Source organism: Staurois parvus, unplaced genomic scaffold, assembly GCF_062004578.1.
Source record: "Staurois parvus isolate SC_StPar_1 unplaced genomic scaffold, SC_StPar_1.0 ptg001026l, whole genome shotgun sequence".
NCBI lineage: Eukaryota > Metazoa > Chordata > Amphibia > Anura > Ranidae > Staurois > Staurois parvus.
In genome coordinates, this window is record NW_028318822.1 from 1,014,233 (window position 1) to 1,038,424 (window position 24,192).

The 24,192-nt window shown below is 45.3% G+C and overlaps 3 protein-coding genes across 6 annotated transcripts in view; 2 read left to right on the plus strand and 1 right to left on the minus strand.

Moving 5' to 3' along the window:
- The window catches only part of LOC149441101 (uncharacterized), a 261,575-nt gene that overhangs the window by 148,912 nt on the left and 88,471 nt on the right, over positions 1 to 24,192 (minus strand). The window lies entirely within an intron of this gene.
- LOC149441107 (uncharacterized) lies at positions 135 to 9,551 on the plus strand. 4 transcript variants are annotated; one of them, XM_089657741.1, is made up of 6 exons: positions 135 to 771; positions 1,332 to 1,466; positions 1,553 to 1,676; positions 1,793 to 2,094; positions 2,276 to 2,426; positions 6,202 to 9,551. In XM_089657741.1, exons 1-6 carry the CDS (start codon positions 676 to 678, stop codon positions 8,154 to 8,156), a joined length of 2,763 nt encoding a protein of 920 aa, XP_089513867.1. In that variant the 5' UTR covers positions 135 to 675; the 3' UTR covers positions 8,157 to 9,551. The 4 variants fall into 4 exon arrangements, with proteins under 4 accessions (XP_089513867.1, XP_089513866.1, XP_089513868.1 ...); XM_089657740.1 differs by having other exon boundaries at positions 136 to 771; positions 1,793 to 2,196; XM_089657742.1 differs by having other exon boundaries at positions 136 to 771; positions 1,997 to 2,196.
- The window catches only part of LOC149441108 (uncharacterized), a 65,498-nt gene continuing 61,592 nt past the window's right edge, over positions 20,287 to 24,192 (plus strand). The window contains exon 1 of the mRNA XM_089657774.1: positions 20,287 to 20,348. The gene's annotated coding sequence lies outside the window, so the exon portion shown is untranslated. The remainder of the gene's footprint in view (positions 20,349 to 24,192) is intronic.

A 24,192-nucleotide genomic window follows, 5' to 3' on the forward strand; every position in this document is an offset into this window, starting at 1 on the left:
AGATTTTGATATCTTCCTGAATAATAATCTTTATTAGAACGAGTACGATTTACAATAAAATGACATACGCGTTTCAGCAACAAGCTTTAGTCATAGCCATGAATGAAAATTGTATGACTAGGACTAAGGCTTATTGCCGAAACGCGTAAGCCATTTCATTGTACATATTACTCGTTCTAATAAAGATTAGAGTAGATAAAGATGAGAAGCCGGCTCTTCAAATCTTTATCCTTGAGTTGCACTGTGTTGGGAGGACGCATGGCCCTCAGGAATGGTAGGGTAGAAACTGTCCAGCAGGAGGACAGCACTTAGAAGAAGGCCATGTTGGGAGATATAGGGAAGGTGTTTTCCAGCAATGAAAACCAGCGGTAGGACAGTATGTAGTCACCTTGATTAGACTTTAAATTTGGGGACACAAGGCAAGTGTTTTCCTGCGCTACAAATTACAGATTGGCAGCTGAAATATCTGGAAGCTTTTGAAAATTAGTGGCCTGAGAATGGGGGTGGGTCAGGGGGTGGAGCATGGGGTGCAGTATGTAGTGCCATGCCAAATGGTGGGTGTAGACAAATTGTGCTAAAGTAGGAGGGGCGTGATTAAACAGGGGGAAGACAACCTTTTATGTCCTTACATTACCTTCGTAATTTTGTACATCCAGAAAAACTGGCAGAGATCACATGACCACAACAATGAGGACAGAGAAGGATCGGAGTCACATAACTGAGAGGATACTAAACCTCACCTTGGAGATCATCTACCTGCTGACTGGAGAGGTGAGGAGGATTCTGGGAGGTCACATGACATCACTCATCTCTATTAATAAAACACAGACCTGACCGGAGAGGTGAGGAGGATTCTGGGAGGTCACATGACATCACTGATCTCTGTTAATAAAAGACAGTCCTGACCGGAGAGGTGAGGAGGATTTTGGGAGGTCACATGACATCACTCTGATCTCTATCAATAAAACACAGACTTGACCGGAAAGGTGAGGAGGATTCTGGGAGGTCACATGACATCACTCTTATCTCTATTAATAAAACACAGACCTGACCGGAGAGGTGAGGAGGATTCTGGGAGGTCACATGACATCACTCTTATCTCTATTAATAAAACACAGACCTGACCGGAGAGGTGAGGAGAATTCTGGGAGGTCACATGACATCACTCTTATCTCTATTAATAAAACACAGACCTGACCGGAGAGGTGAGGAGGATTCTGGGAGGTCACATGACATCACTGTTATCTCTATTAATAAAACACAGACCTGACCGGAGAGGTGTGGAGGATTCTGGGAATGTGTCATACTATTACTGTTTTTGCGGAATATAGAGTTTTCCTTCTGTGAAGTCAGGTGATCATATGACCATCACAGTGCCTCCATGTGACTCCCTAAAACCTGAGAGACACAACATGCAGAAGATTCTAGAAGTCACCAAGAAGATGATGGAGCTGCTGACAGGAGAGGTGAGCGGTGCCGGGAATTCTGGGACATTCTCCAGTAACAGACAAGGGATGTGTCTGGATGGTGACTGTATCATTGTGTGTGTCAGGTTCCTATAAGGTGTCAGGGTGTCACTGTCTATTTCTCCATGGAGGAGTGGGAGTATTTAGAAGGACACAAGGATCTCTACAAGGACGTCATGATGGACAATCAGCCGCCCCTCACATCACCGGGTAAGAGGAGACTTTATTGTAAAGGAGAGAGCAGTACGGAGGATCCACCTAGATCCCCCATCATCTGATAAACACATAGAAACAATGGATTCAGTCAGTGTGTGTGTTTCCTACAGATGGATCCAGTCATGGGAACCCACCAGAGAGATGTCCCCGCCCTCTGTATTCCTGGGATTCCACACAGGAGGGTCACACCATCCCTCACCATCATCAGGTAGATGGATCCAGTCATGGGAACCCACCAGAGAAATGTCCCCGTCCTCTGTATTCCCGGGATTCCACACAGGAAGGTCACACCATCCCTCACCATCATCAGGTAGATGGATCCAGTAATGGGAACCCACCAGAGAGATGTCCCCGTCCTCTGTATTCCCGGGATTCCACACAGGAAGGTCACACCATCCCTCACCATCATCAGGTAGATGGATCCAGTAATGGGAACCCACCAGAGAGATGTCCCCGTCCTCTGTATTCCCAGGATTCCACAGAGGAAGATCACAACTATGCACAGCATCATCAGGTAGATGAGGAACAATCACTGATAATTATGATTTATACACAGTATGTTTGTTAAAATGACTGTTTATTATATCTTTCAGAGTGGAATCCTCGGGGATTATAATATTGTTGTTAAAGAAGAGTGTAAAGAGGAGGATGAGGAGTATGGAATGATTGAGGAGCTCTCAGAAGGACACGAGGATCTCTACAAGGACGTCATGATGGACAATCAGCCGCCCCTCACATCACCGGGTAACAGGAGACTTTATTGTAAAGGAGAGAGCAGTACGGAGGATCCACCTAGATCCCCCATCATCTGATAAACACATAGAAACAATGGATTCAGTCAGTGTGTGTGTTTCCTACAGATGGATCTATTTACTACTGCCTGAAAAAAAATAAATCAGCCAGGCGATCCGTAGAGCTAGACTTGTATGACTCTAGATCAGGGTTTCTCAACCAGGGTTCCTCCAGAGGTTGCCAGGGGTTCCTTGAGCAATCAGCAATTTTTTCCTCTCGTTCAAGTTCCCACTGAAACCATTGATCTTTTTAGCCATTTGTGAGGGGGTATTTCTTCCCAATGACCACAAGTGTGAGGAGCATTCTTCCCAATGACCACAATTGTAAGGAGCATTCTTCCCAATGACCACAAGTGTAAGGAGCATTCTTCCCAATGACCACAATTGCAAGGGGCATTCTTCCCAATGACCACAATTGTAAGGAGCATTCTTCCCAATGACCACAAGTGTAAGGAGCATTCTTCCCAATGACCACAATTGCAAGGGGCATTCTTCCCAATGACCACAATTGTAAAGGGCATTCTTCCCAATGACCACAATTGTAAGGAGCATTCTTCCCAATGACCACAAGTGTAAGGGGCATTCTTCCCAAGGACCACAAGTGTAAGGGGCATTCTTCCCAATGACCACAATTGCGAGAATTCTTCCCAATGACCACAATTGTGAGGAGCATTCTTCCCAATGACCACAAGTGTTAGGAGCATTCTTCCAAATGACCACAATTGTAAGGGACCCCAATGACCACAATTGTGAGGAGCATTCTTCCCAATGACCACAATTGTGAGGAGCATTCTTCCCAATGACCACAATTGTGAGGAGCATTCTTCCCAATGACCACAATTGTAAAGGGCATTCTTCCCAATGACCACAATTGTGAGGAGCATTCTTCCCAATGACCACAATTGTAAAGGGCATTCTTCCCAATGACCACAATTGTGAGGAGCATTCTTCCCAATGACCACAATTGTGAGGAGCATTCTTCCCAATGACCACAATTGTGAGGAGCATTCTTCCCAATGACCACAAGTGTAAGGAGCATTCTTCCCAATGACCACAATTGTGAGGAGCATTCTTCCCACTGATCACAATTGTGAGGAGCATTCTTCCCAATGACCACAATTGTGAGGAGCATTCTTCCCAATGACCACAATTGTGAGGAGCATTCTTCCCAATGACCTCAATTGTAAGAGGCATTCTTCCCAATGACCACAAATGTAAGGAGCATTCTTCACAATGACCACAATTGTAAGGGGCATTCTTCCAAATGACCACAATTGTAAGGAGCATTCTTCCCACCGACCATGTTACTAATGTATCATGAGTTATATTAATTTTTATCAGAGGTTCCATGAGATTGGAAAGGTTTTTCAAGGGTTCCTCTGTGTTGAAAAGGTTGAGAATGCCTGCTCTAGATGAAGGTCTGTTATAGATGTTAATGGGGGAACTCGTGCAACAAAAGGGTTCCTCTAAATACATACCAGACCTTTATCCTAGCATGGAGCCTGACAGGAGAGGGAAGAGTGTGCCTACCTTCCTCCTGAACCATACCATGCCTTTAACATGGGGTTAGTTTTCCTGGGTTACAACCCTGGCACAGAACATTGTCCCCAAATTGAGGTGGACAAGGGCCTCTCCCCCCCCCAAATCTGGCTTGCTGGTTGTGGGGTCTGAAGATGAAGACTTCTCAAAACTTGGAAGCCCCCTTTAACCACTTGCCTACAGGGCACTTATACCCCCTTCCTGCCCAGGCCAATTTCCAGCTTTCAGCGCTGTTGCACTTTGAATGACAATTGCGCGGTCATGCAACACTGTACCCATATGAAATTTGTATCATTTTTTTGAGACAGAGCTTTCTTTTGGTGATATTTAATCACCTCTAGGATTTTTATTTTTTCTTAAACAAACCAAAAACCACTGAAAATTTTGAAAAAAAAACCTTTTTCTTAGTTTTTGTTATACAATTTTGTAAATAAGTGATTTTTCTCCTTCACTGATGTGCGCTAATGAGGCTGCAGTGATGGGCACTGATAGGCTGAACTGATGGACACTGATAGGTGGCACTGGTAGGTTGCACTGATGGGCATTGACAGGCATCACTGATGGGCACTGAAAGGCAGCACTGATATATGGCACTGTTAGGCGGCACTGACTGGCACTGTTAGGCGGCACTGACTGGCACTGATAAGCGACACTGACTGGCACTGATAGGTGGCACTGATTGGCATTGATAGGTGGCACTGACTGGCACTGATGGGTGACACTGAAAGGCAGCTCAGATGGACACTGATATGTGGCATTGATGTGCACTAGTATGCACTGATATATGGCATTGATGGGGCACTGGCGTGTGGCACTAATGATCACTGACTGCTGGCACTTCTGGGGCCACACTGATCATCAGGGCACACTGATCATCAGTGCCCTGATCATCAGTGTACATGTCCCCTCCGCGGAAAGCCGATTACCGGCTCTCCTCTCCTGCCGTCAGCTCGAGAGGAGAGAAATGCCGATAACCGGCATTTCCGTGTTTACATGTGATCAGCTGTGATTGGACACAGCTGATCACATGACCAAGCTGACATCTTCGGCTCTTTCCGTGATCCGCTGTGTCCGAGGGACACAGCGCACCGGCGATCGCCACACTGCACACTCCATGAGCCGCGCATGAGCGGTGAGAATGGAAGGACGTCATATGACGTCCTATCAGAACAAGAGAACCACCTTGCACCCGTCGTACTAAAGGGCGGGCGGAAGGTGGTTAAAAATATGGGGTCCACAGATCCCGTCCCCCAAATGGAAATGACTGTGACGTACAGTCCCCTTACCTTTCTGTTCCAAATGCCGCTTTATGCATTGGCGTACTGATTTAGACCTAGTCTGTCCGGACAGTATGGTCACCTGCTGACTTGACACCATGCACAGTCCGCTTAACTCCTCAATAGGGTGCAGAAGTTAAGTCCAGTGCAAATTTGAGTCCTGCTTATTGCAGTACAGAGGATATTATTCCAGTTTTTTTGAGTTTCCTAATCCCTGTCCGAGAGCAGAACTAACAGCACCCTCCAGTGCTGCTTATCACCAGAAGCCTAGGCCTACGGTCACTTGTTCTATGCTAAAGGGTCTGCAATATGAACTTTGAACCTCTTCATTATCAGAGATCACCTAGGCTTGTGGTTGTGTGAAGAGCATGCCCCTCCCAGTCCCCATTGTTTCCTGCTCTTCTGACAAGGCTGGGGAAATGTAGAAGTGATCTGGGGGGAGGACCAAAGGACCTTTTACAGTAGAAGTGATCTGGGGGGAGGACCAAAGGACCTTTTACTGTAGAAGTGATCTGGGAGAGGACCAAAGGACCTTTTACTGTAGAAGTGATCTGGGGGGAGGACCAAAGGACCTTTTACTGTAGAAGTGATCTGGGGGGAGGACCAAAGGACCTTTACTGTAGAAGTGATCTGGGGGAAGGACCAAAGGACCTTTACTGTAGAAGTGATCTGGGGGAGGACCAAAGGACCTTTTACTATAGAAGTGATCTGGGGGGAGGACCAAAGGACCTTTTACTGTAGAAGTGATCTGGGGGAGGACTAAAGGACCTTTTAGTGAAGAGGGGAAGTCACAGCTGGTTGGGACATCTACAGAGAACACCTGCTCACTAAAACCTACCTGATCTAGATGGAACTTTGATTTATGTAAACTCACCCTCGTGTATCTATTGATCTTGTTTTTATATTTTCCAGGACACGCCATCGAGAAACCCTCAAAGGATCATCTCACTTTACCTCTAAGCTGTAAAATGGAAGATGAGGACATCACAGGAGATTGCGCAGGAGAAACGACAATGAGCTCAGCTATGGATGGTGGACTTCACAGTGTGGATGGACCATCAAATCCCTCTGCCTCTGAGCAACCTCCTACTGTGAGGGATGGTGCCGGAATTCAGGGGGAGGAGAGATTTTCCTGTCCTGAATGTGGGGAAAGTTTTAGCTCTGAATCAAGTTTTACTGTACATCAGAGATCTCACACGGGTGGGAAGCCTCATTCCTGTTCTGAGTGTGGGAAATGTTTTCATAAAAAATCAGAACTCATCCTACATTACAGATTACATATGGTCAAAAAGCTGTACTCATGTACTAAGTGCAGGAAATGTTTTTCACAACTGTCCCACCTTCACAAACATCAGAGGTCTCACACAGTGAAAAGGCTGTACCCCTGTTCTGAGTGCGGGAAATATTTTACATGGAAATCAAAACTACTTGTACATCAAAGATTTCACACGGGGGAGAAGCCTTATTCCTGCTCTGAGTGCGGGAAACGTTTTCCACAGCAGTCCGGTCTTTACAGTCATCAGAGGACTCACACGGGGGAAAAACCGTATATCTGTTCTGAGTGCGGGAAATCTTTTTCTCAACTATCCTATCTTAACATGCATCAGACATCTCATGGAGGAAAAAAGTTGTATTCCTGTCCTGAGTGTGGGAAACGTTTTGCATGGTCGTCAGGACTTGTTGTACATAAAAGATCTCACACAGGAGAGAAGCCTTATTCTTGCTCTGAGTGCGAGAAACATTTTTCAGAGAAGTCCAAACTTTGCAGACATCAGATCATTCACACAGGGGAGAAACCGTATTCCTGTCCTGAGTGCGGGAAATCTTTTTCACAGGTATCCCATCTTAACATACATCAGAAGTCTCACACAGGGAAAAACCTATATTCCTGCTCTGAGTGCGGGAAATGTTTTTCACAGAAGTCCACACTTTACAGACATCAGAAGATTCACACAGGGGAGAAGCCGTATTTTTGTCCTGAGTTCGGGAAAAGTTTTTCAGCGAAAGCAATCCTTGTTAGACATCAAATGACTCACACAGAAAAGAAGCCTTATTCCTGCTCCAAGTGCGGGAAAAGTTATACACAGAAATCAGATTTTGTTATACATCAGCGATCTCACAGAGGGGAGAAGCTGTATTCCTGCCCTAAGTGCGGGAAAAGCTTTACAGTTAAGTCCAATCTTCGCAGACATCAGAGGATTCACACAGGGGAGAAGCCGTATTCCTGTCCTGAGTGCGGGAAATGTTTTTCACAGGTGTCCCATCTTTACAGACATCGGCTGCTTCACACAGGGAAGAATGTCCATTCTAGTCTCGTGGGAGAGAAAAGTTTTTCAAAGAAATTAGACCTTGTTAAAATCCAAAGAAAGAAGAAGCTGTATTCCTGTCCTAAATGCAAAAAATGTTTTTCTCAAAAAGCAGACCTCTTTAGACATCAAAGATCTCACACGGGTGAAAAGCCGTATTCCTGCCCTGAGTGCGGGACATGTTTTTCAAAGAAATCAAACCTTGTTAGACATCAAAGATCTTACGCACATGAGACACCCCATTCTGAGCGCAGGAAACATTCGTCACAGAATTCAGAACTTATCACACATAAGAGTTCCCACACGGGTGAGAAGCCGTATTCCTGTCCTGAGTGCGGGAAATGTTTTTCTCAGAAAGCGGACCTTGTTAGACATGAAAGATCTCACACGGGGGAAAAGCCATATTCCTGTCCTGAGTGCGGGAAATGTTTTTCACAGAAATCAAACGTTGCTAGACATCAAAAATCTCACGCACCTGAGAAGCCGCATTCCTTCCCCCAGTGGGGGAAATGTTTTTCACAAGTCCCATCTTCACACACATCAGACTTTGTTACACATTAAAGATTTCACACCTTGGAGAAGCTGTATTCCTGTCCTGAGTGCGGGAAATGTTTTCAGAGAATTCCAGTCTTTACAGGCCTCAGAGTATTCACATGGGGGAGAAACTGTATTCCTGCTCTGAGTGCGGGAAATGTTTTCAGAGAATTCCAGTCTTTACAGGCCTCAGAGGATTCACACGGGGGAGAAGCTGTATTCCTGCTCTGAGTGCGGGAAATTCCAGTCTTTACAGGCCTCAGAGTATTCACATGGGGGAGAAGCTGTATTCCTGCTCTGAGTGCGGGAAATGTTTTCAGAGAATTTCAGTCTTTACAGGCCTCAGAGGATTCACATGGGGGAGAAGCTGTATTCCTGCTCTGAGTGTGGGAAATGTTTTCAGGGAATTCCAGTCTTTACAGGCCTCAGAGGATTCACACAGGGAAGAAGCTCTATTCCTGCCCTGAGTGCGGGAAATGTTTTCACAAGTCCCATCTTCACACACATCAGACTTTGTTACACATTAAAGATTTCACACCTTGGAGAAGCTGTATTCCTGTCCTGAGTGCGGGAAATGTTTTCAGAGAATTCCAGTCTTTACAGGCCTCAGAGTATTCACATGGGGGAGAAACTGTATTCCTGCTCTGAGTGCGGGAAATGTTTTCAGAGAATTCCAGTCTTTACAGGCCTCAGAGGATTCACACGGGGGAGAAGCTGTATTCCTGCTCTGAGTGCGGGAAATTCCAGTCTTTACAGGCCTCAGAGTATTCACATGGGGGAGAAGCTGTATTCCTGCTCTGAGTGCGGGAAATGTTTTCAGAGAATTTCAGTCTTTACAGGCCTCAGAGGATTCACATGGGGGAGAAGCTGTATTCCTGCTCTGAGTGCGGGAAATGTTTTCAGAGAATTTCAGTCTTTACAGGCCTCAGAGGATTCACATGGGGGAGAAGCTGTATTCCTGCTCTGAGTGTGGGAAATGTTTTCAGGGAATTCCAGTCTTTACAGGCCTCAGAGGATTCACACAGGGAAGAAGCTCTATTCCTGCCCTGAGTGCGGGAAATGTTTTCACAAGTCCCATCTTCACACACATCAGACTTTGTTACACATTGAAGATTTCACACCTTGGAGAAGCTGTATTCCTGTCCTGAGTGCGGGAAATGTTTTTCAGAGAATTCCAGTCTTTACAGGCCTCAGTGGATTCACACAGGGAATAAGCCGTATTCCTGCCCTGAGTGGGAAGATGCTATTCATGGGAATCAGACTGTTACAAAGCAAAAATCTTACACGGGGAAGAGGCCATGTTCCTTGAGTGTGGGAAATGTTTTCCCTGATAACTTCATGGCATCATAAATAGACTGACTGTAACTTCTGCTTAGCATCCTCAGGACAGTATAAATAAATATGAAATTGAGTCCCACCCTATCAGAGATGCTACTTTTATAATCCTCCTTTTCTCCAGGAGAAAGACTTGCCTAGCTTAGTAAATCTGAAGTGTAAATATTTGGTGATGCGCCCCTAAAGGAGAGTCTCCGGAATTACATCTCTATTTTAACTGGCCATTTTTACCATTTTTTACATTTATTAGATTTTGATGATGGTTATCTAGCCAGCACTACCACCTAGCAGCACTGGGGTCATCACTTGACCAACTATGAAACCACCTGCCTGGAGTTTGCATGTTCTCCCTGTGCCTGCGTGGGTTTCCTCCAGGTACTCCGGTTTCCTCCCACCTCCAAAGACACGCTGGTAGGTTAACCAATTCAGCCTCCACGCTGTACCCATACTTCGCCGGGTTGAAGTTGTTAGACTGGGATGATGCGTGCAGCTACAGGTTTAATGTGCGAGTGAGCCTAGCGGCTAAGTAGCTGGTGGATCGCTTTTACAGATAGCAGAAGAGGCCCTTCCGCCATCTTCCCAGGCTCTCCCATTCCACTAGAGAACCTGGGACTGAAGCCGACGGTTCCGCTGGCTTACCATAGAGATGATTGAGGACTGAGATGACCACAATCATCTCTATGGTATGAGAAAACTGGAAAAAACGACTATCTGGTCAGTTCCGGTTTTGCCAAGATGTAAACAAGCCATTCCTGGTTTATGAAAGCATCTGGTCAAACCGATCTTAGTTTGATCAGATGATTTTAAAGGTGGAGGAGGGATATGGGGTCTAATTGACCCAAAATATCTCCATAAAGAGGATCTGTCACCGTTCCAGCTATCACAAGGGATATTTTTCATACCTTTTTGAAAAACCGCTGTGCAAATGCTGTGTGACACAAAAAAATTCCAACACCCACCATTTTAATCTCTACGGCATCTGATTGTATATATATATATATTGTATACAGTATCTCCCAGAAATGAGTCCACCCCTCACATTTTTGTAAATATTTGATTCTTTTCATGTGACAACACTGAAGAAATGACACTTTGCTACAATGTGACGTAGTCAGTGTACAGCTTGTATAACATGTAAATTTGCTGTCCCCTCAAAATAACTCAACACACCGCCATTAATGTCTAAACTGCTGGCAACAAAAGTGAGTCCACCCCTAAGTGACAGGGTCCAAATTGGGCCCAATTAGCCATTTTCCCTCCCTGGTGTCATGTGACTTGTTAGTGTTACAAGGTCTCAGGTGTGAATGGGGGGCAGGTGGGTTACATTTGGTGTTATCGCTCTCACTCTCTCATACTGGTCACTGGAAGTTCAACATGGCACCTGTTGTGGGCTTTTGAATTATGTCTCAAAAACATGATTTATCAAGACATAATCCTATATAACATCAAGTCAGCATAGCCGGATGTTAAGGGGTTAATTTGTCTTGGTTGGAAAGTCAATGACCATCTAGCTAGAGAAATGTAATGGGTGAAGGGATTGTTTTTCTTTCCTCCTAGAGACAATACTAGTTTGAAGTTCTACAGGTGATCAAACACCATTATTCAGACTTCAATAAGCAGGTAAACATATACAAGGTCTGGACATGACAATAGAGGAACCAAACTGATTGTCTGAGAGCTTACCCAAACCTTGTAGAGTGTGATAAACTAACAGACCTCTGAAACTATTACCATATACTATTGTTCACCAAGGGTGAAAGCATTAACAATTGTTTACCATGAGCCCAATACAAGGGCCATGCAAATAGAGAGTTTTTTTTCCCTACACAGAGAAAATGTTGATTCTGAAACAAAGAGGTGAAATTCAGGACATTTAAGTCTAAAAGTTCACTGTATATAATTACAAAAATATACTACAAAAACAGATTATAAATAAGATGTTATAGATTTTAAACACCACTAAATACTCAGCAATGGGAACTATATATCACTAATTTGAGTATTGAGATGATGGGAAGTAAGATGTATTATAGACTAGCATTAGTTACATGTCTTATCAGGAAACAAACAGGATGGTACTTCAAGGAGGAATAACCGAATATACACCTATATTCCATGGTCCCTATTTAGAATAATATAGGTATCACTGCTATATCTGGATAGAGCCGTATATTTTATTCCTGAAATTACCTGAAGATTCCACCCAAGGTATGAGTCATCTCAAATACTCACATTGTTCTGTGATACATGACCGCCACCTGGCGGGCAGGTGAGAAATAGCTTATGTACACACATTTCTCAACTAGCCAATCAGGAAGCCTGGTGGGAAGGTATCTTAGAACAATGGACTAGTGGATATAAAAGCCCATGTGCTTTAAGAAAAAGGGATCCCTCATAAAAAAAACCTCATGGAAAGACCTGACATCTGAAGAAGATCTGCTGAATAACTACTCTTCCATTTTTTTCAAACTTCCTAAAACTTTAAACCTCTAATCTTATAACTCCCTACATTCTCCCCTACTGAGAATCTTTCACTTGCCCTATATATCAGTCTAAAGGCGTTCCACTGCCAGCTAAATCCACGGGAGAGTTGCCTAGTCTGAATTCCGGGTGTGGTGAGATATTTATTTGATTTTTGTATTAATTATTTTCTCTGTTGTGTGGAATCATAAAATTACCTCAGTGTATCATAACAATATTGGGTAGTTAGATATATGTAGAAAGATACTGTGTTACTGTTAAAAATTGTTTATTGCCATATTATAAATTTTTTCATATTTCATAATTTATTGAATATTAATAACCAGAGTATCATATATCAAGGGCTTGATTCTTGCAATCCTATGGCCACGGCTTGTAAGAATATAACCTTTGAGATATTCGAAATTATTAATTATTAATAAATTTAATAAATATCATATCATTTAAAATTTGTGATTGATGTAATTAGTTAGAGACATTATTAGTGTGTCTTACATTGGTAGGATATATTTTTGATTGTGTGTACCAATATTCATTTATCACCAGTCTTTTGCGTTTTGTGTTAATATATATATAATTTTTGTACATAAATAAATTTTTATATTTATCTATTTAAAAAAAAAAAAAAAAAAAAAAAAAAAAAAAAAAATTTATGTTGTGGTGGTTTATGTAAGGATATATATTATTTATAAAGGGCGTGTCCCTTTCCCTTAGATGAAATATTACAGTGCCTCCAGCCGTTAAAATACGGCAAATATTTAGTAAACCAATAATTTGGACACTTTGATAATTTGATCACCACTTATTATTATACCTTGAATTCTTTTAGCCAATATGATTTCGTACCATACACACAAAATTTGCCTTATAATAGATAAATATAAAAATTTATTTATGTACAAAAATTATATATATATTAACACAAAACGCAAAAGACTGGTGATAAATGAATATTGGTACACACAATCAAAAATATATCCTACCAATGTAAGACACACTAATAATGTCTCTAACTAATTACATCAATCACAAATTTTAAATGATATGATATTTATTAAATTTATTAATAATTAATAATTTCGAATATCTCAAAGGTTATATTCTTACAAGCCGTGGCCATAGGATTGCAAGAATCAAGCCCTTGATATATGATACTCTGGTTATTAATATTCAATAAATTATGAAATATGAAAAAATTTATAATATGGCAATAAACAATTTTTAACAGTAACACAGTATCTTTCTACATATATCTAACTACCCAATATTGTTATGATACACTGAGGTAATTTTATGATTCCACACAACAGAGAAAATAATTAATACAAAAATCAAATAAATATCTCACCACACCCGGAATTCAGACTAGGCAACTCTCCCGTGGATTTAGCTGGCAGTGGAACGCCTTTAGACTGATATATAGGGCAAGTGAAAGATTCTCAGTAGGGGAGAATGTAGGGAGTTATAAGATTAGAGGTTTAAAGTTTTAGGAAGTTTGAAAAAAATGGAAGAGTAGTTATTCAGCAGATCTTCTTCAGATGTCAGGTCTTTCCATGAGGTTTTTTTTATGAGGGATCCCTTTTTCTTAAAGCACATGGGCTTTTTTATCCACTAGTCCATTGTTCTAAGATACCTTCCCACCAGGCTTCCTGATTGGCTAGTTGAGAAATGTGTGTACATAAGCTATTTCTCACCTGCCCGCCAGGTGGCGGTCATGTATCACAGAACAATGTGAGTATTTGAGATGACTCATACCTTGGGTGGAATCTTCAGGTAATTTCAGGAATAAAATATACGGCTCTATCCAGATATAGCAGTGATACCTATATTATTCTAAATAGGGACCATGGAATATAGGTGTATATTCGGTTATTCCTCCTTGAAGTACCATCCTGTTTGTTTCCTGATAAGACATGTAACTAATGCTAGTCTATAATACATCTTACTTCCCATCATCTCAATACTCAAATTAGTGATATATAGTTCCCATTGCTGAGTATTTAGTGGTGTTTAAAATCTATAACATCTTATTTATAATCTGTTTTTGTAGTATATTTTTGTAATTATATACAGTGAACTTTTAGACTTAAATGTCCTGAATTTCACCTCTTTGTTTCAGAATCAACATTTTCTCTGTGTAGGGAAAAAAAACTCTCTATTTGCATGGCCCTTGTATTGGGCTCATGGTAAACAATTGTTAATGCTTTCACCCTTGGTGAACAATAGTATATGGTAATAGTTTCAGAGGTCTGTTAGTTTATCACACTCTACAAGGTTTGGGTAAGCTCTCAGACAATCAGTTTGGTTCCTCTATTGTCATGTCCAGACCTTGTATATGTTTACCTGCTTATTGAAGTCTGAATAATGGTGTTTGATCACCTGTAGAACTTCAAACTAGTATTGTCTCTAGGAGGAAAGAAAAACAATCCCTTCACCCATTACATTTCTCTAGCTAGATGGTCATTGACTTTCCAACCAAGACAAATTAACCCCTTAACATCCGGCTATGCTGACTTGATGTTATATAGGATTATGTCTTGATAAATCATGTTTTTGAGACATAATTCAAAAGCCCACAACACACCTCATGGCAAAGAACTCTCTGAGGATCTGAAAAAAAGAATTGTTGCTCTACATAAAGATGGCCTAGGCTATAAGAAGATTGCCAAGACCCTGAAACTGAGCTGCAGCACGGTGGCCAAGACCATACAGCGCTTTAACAGGACAGGTTCCACTCAGAACAGGCCTCACCATGGTCCACCAAAGAAGTTGAGTGCAGGTGCTCAGCGTCATATCCAGAGGTTGTCTTTGGGAAATAGATGTATGAGTGCTGCCAGCATTGCTGCAGAGATTGAAGGGGTGGGGGGGGTCAGCCTGTCTGTGCTCAGACCATACGCCGCACACTGCATCAAATTGGTCTGCATGGCTGTCGTCCCAGAAGGAAGCCTCTTCTAAAGATGATGCACAAGAAAGCCGCAAACAGTTTGCTGAAGACAAGCAGACTAAGGACATGGATTACTGGAACCATGTCCTGTGGTCTGATGACACCAACATCAACTGATTTGGTTCAGATGGTGTCAAGCGTGTGTGGCGGCAACCAGGTGAGGAGTACAGAGACAAGTGTGTCTTGCCTACAGTCAAGCATGGTGGTGGGAGTGTCATGGTCTGGGGCTGCATGAGTGCTGCCGGCACTGGGGGGCTACAGTTCATTGAGGGAACCATGAATGCCAACATGTACTGTGACATACTGAAGCAGAGCATGATCCCCTCCCTTTGGAGACTGGGCCGCAGGGCAGTATTCCAACATACCGACCCCAAACACAACTCCAAGACCACCACTGCCTTGCTAAAGAAGCTGAGGGTAAAGGTGATGGACTGGCCAAGCATGTCTCCAGACCTAAACCCTATTGAGCATCTGTGGGACATCCTCAAATGGAAGGTGGAGGAGCGCAAGGTCTCTAACATCCACCAGCTCCGTGATGTCATCATGGAGGAGTGGAAGAGGACTCCAGTGACAACCTGTGAAGCTCTGGTGACCTCCATGCCCAAGAGGGTTAAGGCAGTGCTGGAAAATAATGGCGGCCACACAAAATATCTCCCAGGCCTAGTGGACGGAAAGGAGGTGTCCTCCTATCCCTTCAAAGCACTTTTCAGGTCCTCCATTCACCTCCCTCTCTGACCCTCTCCTCTTTTGAAGTTCACTGTATTCATCTGTTCTCTCCAGTTTCTTTAAGAATTGCTATGATTTATTGTCCTCCTGGACCGGTATCAAGCTTTCTTGATGACCTCTCTGCCTGGCTGCCTTACTTTCTCTCTTCTGCAATTCCCACTGTCATTCTTGGTGACTTCAACATCCCTGTTAATCTTAACACTCCTGCTACCTCTAAACTTCTGAGCCTAACTTCTTTTGACCTAAAACAATGGACGCATGCTTCTCACTCGAATGGTAACTGCCTGGACCTTGTAGTCTCCTACCTATGCACTCCTTGCAACCTTACCAACTTTCCTCTTCCTCTCTCTGATCACTCCCTTATTAGCTTCACTCTCTCCTTGGCTTCCTCCTCCTTGCCTTCCAACTACCAAACAGTTACCCGTAGACACCTTCGTTATCTTAACCCTTCTCTTCTTTTTTCGGCAACAGATTGTCTCTATAACAAAATCTCAGCCCTGTCCTGCCCCAACCTGGCCACTTCTGTCTACAATAGTTCACTGTCATCCACCCTGGACACATTGGCCCCCACACTACACACAGAATTAGGCCCTGACTGCTACAGCCCTGGCAAACAGGCAATACCAGATGCCTCAAAACACGTAGCCGTGCTCTGGAGCGTTTATGGCGTAAGACTAGGACCCAGCAAGACTTTGACCAATATAAATCTGCCCTTCAAAAATACAATTCTTGTCTCCAAATCTACTTTATAACTCTCATTAATACCCTCTCACACAATCCCCATCAACTCTTTTCTACCTTTAACTCTCTACTTCATCCTTTTCTACCTCCACCCACTAACTCATTCACTGCCCAGGAGATCGCTAATCACTTCAAAAATAAGATTGCTACAACTCATGATGATATCTTCACTGTACAGATATCTCCCTCACCCTGCGCTCCTTGTCCACCAGACATCTCCCTCACCCTACACTCCTTGTCCACCAGACATCTACCTCACCCTACACTCCTTGTCCACCAGACATCTACCTCACCCTACACTCCTTGTCCACCAGACATCTCCCTCACCCTACACTCCTTGTCCACCAGACATCTCCCTCACCCTACACTCCTTGTCCACCAGACATCTCCCTCACCCTACACTCCTTGTCCACCAGACATCTCCCTCACCCTACACTCTTTGTCCACCAGACATCTACCTCACCCTACACTCCTTGTCCACCAGACATCTCCCTCACCCTACACTCTTTGTCCACCAGACATCTCCCTCACCCTACACTCCTTGTCCACCAGACATCTCCCTCACCCTACACTCCTTGTCCACCAGACATCTCCCTCACCCTACACTCCTTGTCCACCAGACATCTCCCTCACCCTACACTCTTTGTCCACCTGCACAATCTGTACGTCCCTTGTTTAACCCAGTTACTATAGAGGAGGCTGGTAAACTGTTTTCTAAAGCCGACCTAACCACCTGCCCCCTGGACCCTGTTCCCTCGCAAATACTACAGTCAACCTCTGGCTCTATCCTTCATTCTTTAACTCATATCTTCAATCTCTCCCTTTCTACTGGCATCTTCCCCAACTCTCTAAAACATGCGCTAGTCACCCCCATACTTAAAAAAGCTTCACTGGACCCCGCCAATCTTAGCAACCTAAGACCCATCTCCTTACTCCCTTTTGCCTCCAAATTCCTTGAACGTCTAGTCTACAGCTGACTGAGCTGCCACCTTATTGAGAATAACCTTCTCAATCCCCTTCAGTCTGGATTTCACCCACAACACTCCACAGAAACTGCTCTCCTAAAACTCACAAACGACTTACTAACCACTAATACTAATGGTCACTATTCTGTATTCTTACTCTTGGACCTCTCCGCTGCCTTTGATACAGTTGACCACCCCCTCCTCCTCAAAAACCTCTACTTACTTGGCCTCCGTGACTGTAGTCTCTGTTGGTTTGAATCTTACCTATCTCACCGCACCTTCAGTGTCACTTACAACTCTACTTCCTCCTCTCCTACGCCTTTACCGTAGGGGTCCCCCAAGGTTCTGTCCTTGGACCTCTCCTATTCTTGATCTACACTCTTCCTTGGGTCAGCTGATCGCTTCCCATGGTTTCCAATACCATTTCTATGCTGTTGACACACAAATCTATCTCTCTACTCCTCAGCTCACCCCATCCGCTTCCTCATGTATCACCGATTTACTAACAGACATATCAGACCGGATGTCCTACCACTTCCTAAAACTCAATCCATCCAAAACCGAGCTTATAATATTTCCTCCCCCACGTGTCTCTTCCCCTGATTTCTTGGTCAGGATCAATAGCACCACTATCAACCCATCCCTGCATGCCAGGGTGTTAGGGATAATCCTGGATTCTGAACTATCCTTTCAGGCCCACATTCAATCCCTGTCCAAATCATGCCGCCTCAACCTCCGCAACATCTCCTTCTTAACCAATGATACCACAAAGCTCCTAATTCACTCCCTGGTCATCTACCACCTCGACTACTGCAACTCCCTCCTCATTGGATGACGTTTACATAGGCTATCCCCCTCCAGTCCATCATGAATGCTGCTGCCAGGCTTATCCACTTTACCAACCGTTCAGTGTCTGCCACCCCTCTCTGCCAATCCTTCCACTGACCTCCACTCAGTGTCCTCCACCCCTCCCTGCCAATCCCTCCACTGGCTTCCACTTAGTGTTCTCCACCCCTCTCTGCCAATCCCTCCACTGGCATCCACTCAGTGTCCTCCACCCCTCTCTGCCAATCCCTCCACTGGCATCCACTCAGTGTCCTCCACCCCTCTCTGCCAATCCCTCCACTGACTTCCACTCAGTGTCCTCTACACCTCTCTGCCAATCCCTCCAATCAGTGTCCTCCATCCCTCTCTGCCAATCTCTCCACTGGCTTCCATTCAGTGTCCTCCACCCCTCTCTGCCAATCCCTCCACTGGTCTCCATTCAGTGTCCTCCACCCCTCTCTGCCAATCCCTCCACTGGCCTCCATTCAGTGTCCTCCACCCCTCTCTGACAATCCCTCCACTGGCCTCCATTCAGTGTCCTCCACCCCTCTCTGCCAATCCCTCCACAGGCCTCCATTCAGTGTCCTCCACCCCTCTCTGCCAATCCCTCCACTGTCCTCCAATCAGTGTCCTCCACCTTTCTCTGCCCATCTATCCACTAGCTTCCATTCAGTGTCCTCCACCCCGCTCTGCCAATCCCTCCACTGGCCTCCATTCAGTGTCCTCCACCCCTCTCTGTCAATCCCTCCACTGGCCTCCACTCAGTGTCCTCCACCCCTCTCTGCCAATCCCTCCACTGGCCTCCACTCAGTGTCTGCTACTCCTCTCTGCCAATCCCTCCACTGTCCTCCAATCAGTGTCCTCCACCCCTCTCTGCCAATCTCTTCACTGGCTTCCATTCAGTGTCCTCCACCCCTCTCTGCCAATCCCTCCACTGGTCTCCATTCAGTGTCTTCCACTCCTCTCTGCCAATCCCTCCACTGGCCTCCGTTCAGTGTCCTCCACCCCTCTCTGCCAATCCCTCCACTGGCCTCCGTTCAGTGTCCTCCACCCCTCTCTGCCAATCCCTTCACTGGCCTCCACTCAGTGTCCTCCACCCCTCTCTGCCAATCCCTTCACTGGCCTCCACTCAGTGTCCTCCACCCCTCTCTGCCAATCCCTCCACTGGCTTCCACTCGCCCAACGAATACAATTCAAAATACTAACAACTTACAAAGCCATCCACAACTCTGCCCCCAGCTACATCACCAACCTGGTCTCAAAATATCAACCAAACTGCTCTCTTCGATCTTCTCAAGACCTTCTGCTCTCTAGTTCCCGTATCACCTCCTCCCATGCTTGCCTCCAGGACTTCTCCCGAGCTTCTCCCATCCTATGGAACTCCCTACCCCAATCTGTCCGACTGTCTCCTAATCTATCCACCTTTAGACGATCCCTGAAAACCTCTTTCTTTAAAGAAGTCTATCCTGCTTCTACCTAGTAAACCGCCATATAAGTGTAGTGTAGTGTTGAATGGTGTCAAATAAAATAAGCCTCAGCACTGGGGTCAATGGGGCAAATTAAGTCCCAACTTTAGTATCAATAGGATAAAGTAAGTTCCATCATTGGTGTCAGTGGGATAAAATAAACCCTGTTGGTTTGTCAGTGGGAAAAAATAAGTCCCATTGTTGGTGTCAGTGAGAACAACGTGTACCCCCAGCCCGGGAATTGGTGGTCAGTGGTGGTACTTACCTGATCCCACCCTCCTGCTGCCTCTCTGCTGATGTTGGAGTTCTACTTTCCCTGTCAGAGAGGAGATCACGACTCCCAACAGTCTGGTATCATTGCAGTTCCTGGTGATGGAACCCGGAGAGTGTTCCAGCCGTCATCACCTCACTGCCACCCTGTACTGAGTCCTGGAACCTGAGGGATGAGGACATGATCAGGAGACAAAATCCTGGGACTGTCCTGCTAAATCTACGACACTTTGCAACAATGGCAAGACCATATTCATAGTATGAGATGTTTCTCGAGGCTGCAGTTCCTCTGAGCTCCTCAAGGTGGTGATCTCACTTTTACCCAGACAGAAAGTCTCTATGGTATACAGACAGGAAGTGTTGCAGGTACAGACAGGAAGTGATGTCAGGTACAGACAGGAAGTTCTGGGTGAGAGGTGATTGGGGAGGAAGGAGAAAGGAGACGTTGGAAGTGGCAGCAGAGGAGGTAATAAGATGTTATTTCCTATTTACACCCAGTAACCCCCTGTCATGTCCGTCCTCTTCCCCCGTAGTCACGTCCGTCCTCTTCCCCCGTAGTCACGTCCGTCCTCTTCCTCGTCACGTCCGTCCTCTTCCCCCGTAGTCACGTCCGTCCTCTTCCCCCGTAGTCACGTCCGTCCTCTTCCTCGTCACGTCCGTCCTCTTCCCCCATAGTCACGTCCGTCCTCTTCCCCCGTGGTCACGTCCGTCCTCTTCCCCCGTGGTCACGTCCGTCCTCTTCCCCCGTGGTCACGTCCGTCCTCTTCCCCCGTGGTCACGTCCGTCCTCTTCCTCCGTGGTCACGTCCGTCCTCTTCCTCCGTGGTCACGTCCGTCCTCTTCCTCCGTGGTCACGTTCGTCCTCTTCCCCCGTGGTCACGTCCGTCCTCTTCCCCCGTGGTCACGTCCGTCCTCTTCCCCCGTGGTCACGTCCGTCCTCTTCCCCCGTGGTCACGTCCGTCCTCTTCCCCCGTGGTCACGTCCGTCCTCTTCCCCCGTGGTCACGTCCGTCCTCTTCCTCCGTGGTCACGTCCGTCCTCTTCCTCCGTGGTCACGTCCGTCCTCTTCCTCCATAATCACTGTGACGTCTTTTATCCCCAGCAGATGATGATACATCAGGGGTGTGCAAATTTTTGAAAGAAACTTCTCCAGGGACTAAATCGGGGCCCCAATCTACTTGTCCAGATGAAAACTTTTCTTTTTTAACCAAAACCGTATTGAAATCAGAGGTGATTCTACGAATGTCGGGGCTTTTAAAAACAAAAGGGGCTTTATGGCAACTAATATTTTTGCCATTGCGCTGTTTATCTCCTCCTCCCTCCGCGCCTGTCTCCAGCCCCACCCCTGAGGACTAGCAGGGAGGGGGAAGACCTTGCAGTGTGATGAGCACCGATTGGCTGCTTCTCAGGAAAGGGGCGTGTCCGGCTTATCCTTTATTCCTTTCACTCCCATGAGCCTTTTTTGCACATGTTTAAAAAATCATTTTAGGCCTGAAGATGACACAAAACCCCCCAAACATGATAAATTTTCTGAAAGCAGAGACCCCAGAGAATAAAATAGCGGTAGTTCCAATTTTTAATGACGCATGATATTAACGCAAAATTTCAGTAAAACATATAAGTGAGTTAATTTTAGGGCACAAAAAAGCAATAAATTACAATTTTGTTTGTAAAATATAAAAGATAAGGTTGCAGCGAGTAAACAGATATCCAACGTGTCAAACCTTAAATTTGCGTGCGCTCGTGAAATGGCGACAAATTTCAGTGCCCTATATTTTCTATAGCTGACGCCTTTAAAGCTCCTTATAGGTCATCAGTATAGTGTACAGAGAATAGAATTATTGCATCCTGGCGTGTGCGGCGATACGTGCATGGGTATCGCAATTGATGTTTTCATGCGTAGGCGCACAAGCGTGTGTTTGTGCGTGCATATATGTGGGGGGGCCTCAGGTTTTTTTTTGGGGGGGAGGGGTTATGTGCTTGGGTGTAACTTTCATTTTTTGCAATAAAAAAAATTTTTTTTTGTTTTCATTTTCTTTTAATCACATAGGGGACAAGGTCCCCTATGTGATGATTTTTTCTGACAGGTCCTCTTTATTGAGACATCCAAGGTCTAAAAGACCCTCATGTCTCTCCTGTACTCCACTGAATGTAATGCAGTGCACATGATAGTGCATTATATTCATTCCATGGGTGGGAATGTGTCGACAGGGACCCGGAACTGTCCCATCTGTCCTTTCAGCCCCAAATCCAATCGCTGTCCAAATCTTGTAGACTTCACCTCCGCAACATCTCCAAGATATGGCCGTTCCTAACCTCGGAAACCACTAAGCAACTTATTCACTGCCTTGTTAAATCTCGCCTCAAATATTGTAACTCCCTCCTCATTGGCCGACCTCATCGCAGGCTATCCCCTCTTCAGTCTATCATGAATGCTGCTGCCAGACTCATCCACCTTACTAACCGTTCTGTATCTGCCACCCCTCTCTGCCAATCCCTCCACTGGCCTCCATTCAGTGTCCTCCATCCCTCTCTGCCAATTCTTCCACTGGCCTCCATTCAGTGTCCTCCATCCCTCTCTTCCAATCCCTCCACTGGCCTCCATTCAGTGTCCTCCATCCCTCTGTGCCAATTCTTCCACTGGCCTCCACTCAGTGTCCTCCACCCCTCTCTGCCAATCCCTCCACTGGCCTCCACTCAGTGTCCTCCACCCCTCTCTGCCAATCCCTCCACTGGCCTCCATTCAGTGTCCTCCACCCCTCTCTGCCAATCCCTCCACTGGCCTCCATTCAGTGTCCTCCACCCCTCTTTGCCAATCCCTCCACTGGCCTCCATTCAGTGTCCTCCACCCCTCTCTGCCAATCCCTCCACTGGCTTCCCATTGCCCAACGGATAAAATTCAAAACATTAACAATAACATATAAAGCCATTTATAACTCCGCCCCAAATGACATCACCAATCTTGTCTCTAAATATCACCCAAACCGTACTCTCCGCTCCTCGCAAGACCTCCTACTCTCTAGCTCCCTTGTCTCCTCCTCCCATGGTCGTCTGCAGGACTTCTCCAGAGCTTCCCCCATCCTCTGGAACTCTCTACCTCAATTTATCAGACTATCGCCTACTCTGCTCACTTTTAGGCGATCTCTGAAAACCTCTCTCTTCAGGGAAGCCTATCCTGCCCTCAGCTAATAATGGAATCTTCTTCTACTCCTACCAGCCCATCCCCCACAGTTACTACCTTTTGTACCACTAGCCCCTCCCTCCTAGATTGTAAGCTCCCACGATCAGGGCCCTCCTGTCCCTCTTGTATTAAACTTTATCGTTGCTGTATTGTCTCCCGTTATATTGTAAAGTGCTGAGCAAACTGTTGGCGTGATATAAATCCTGTATAATAATAATAACTGACATCACATCACATGTCCGTTCTCCTTTAGCTGACAGCGGTGAATCGGTCCTGGGCTCACAGATGGGCAAAAGGAGCCCGGGAGACCTCATGCAGGGGGAGGTTCACACAGGGAGAGGCTGGCACTGTGTGGACACAATCAGTGGCAGTGCTTCAGCCCAACTGCTTTCACCTGACAGTTGAGCCCTGCTGCTTGCCCGGCTAAAGGTTGGAAAAAAAACTACCTGCCCCGAACTACATGTCCTGGCTGATATAAATTCAACATCCCTGATACATATATAGTGTGGGAACCCAGATTAACCCTTTCAGGGGCACAACATTCCCCCACTTCCGGGGCCGGAACATCCTCTTCATTGTGGAGATGGGTCACCTTCTCCTTGGTGATGAGATGAACATACCTGGGTTCAGGGGGAGACAGCTCCACAGACCGTAACTAAAATTCAGGTACCGAATCTGAACCCCATGGAAGCCTCTTCCTTCCTGTAAACAAAGTGGCCAGGGATTCCATTCATCTTATATCGGACCCATATCTAAAATGAGGGAATGTTATCGATGGTAACAAGGGATCCCACAATGAAAAAAAACAGTGGGTTTCACCCCTGAAATACATACCAGACCCTTATTCTTCAAGGGGGTCTTGTATGGATGCCACTGATGACCACACCAAAAAAAAAGAGTGTGGGGCACTCCCCAACTTCAATACCAGACCCTTCACGACTGGTATGAACTTTAAGTGGGAATTTCATGCAAAATTAATGGGTTCGCCGTAAAATTCAGGTAAGGGGGGGGGGTGTGTTGTCCTCCTCCTGAATTATCCCACATTAGCCACACCCAATCTCCCTAATTCTGAAAAAAATATTCCAGCGATAGCCCTCAGCAATGGTTGGGTAGAAATTGTCCAGCAGGAGA

Excerpts from the sequence above, each read along its gene's own strand:
- LOC149441107 (XM_089657740.1), top strand. The coding sequence starts at position 676 with ATGACCACAACAATGAGGACAGAGAAGGATCGGAGTCACATAACTGAG. Across the intron at positions 772-1,331 it reads TCTACCTGCTGACTGGAGAG|AGTTTTCCTTCTGTGAAGTC; the intron begins GTGAGGAGGATT and ends TGCGGAATATAG. Across the intron at positions 2,197-2,275 it reads ACTATGCACAGCATCATCAG|AGTGGAATCCTCGGGGATTA; the intron begins GTAGATGAGGAA and ends TATATCTTTCAG.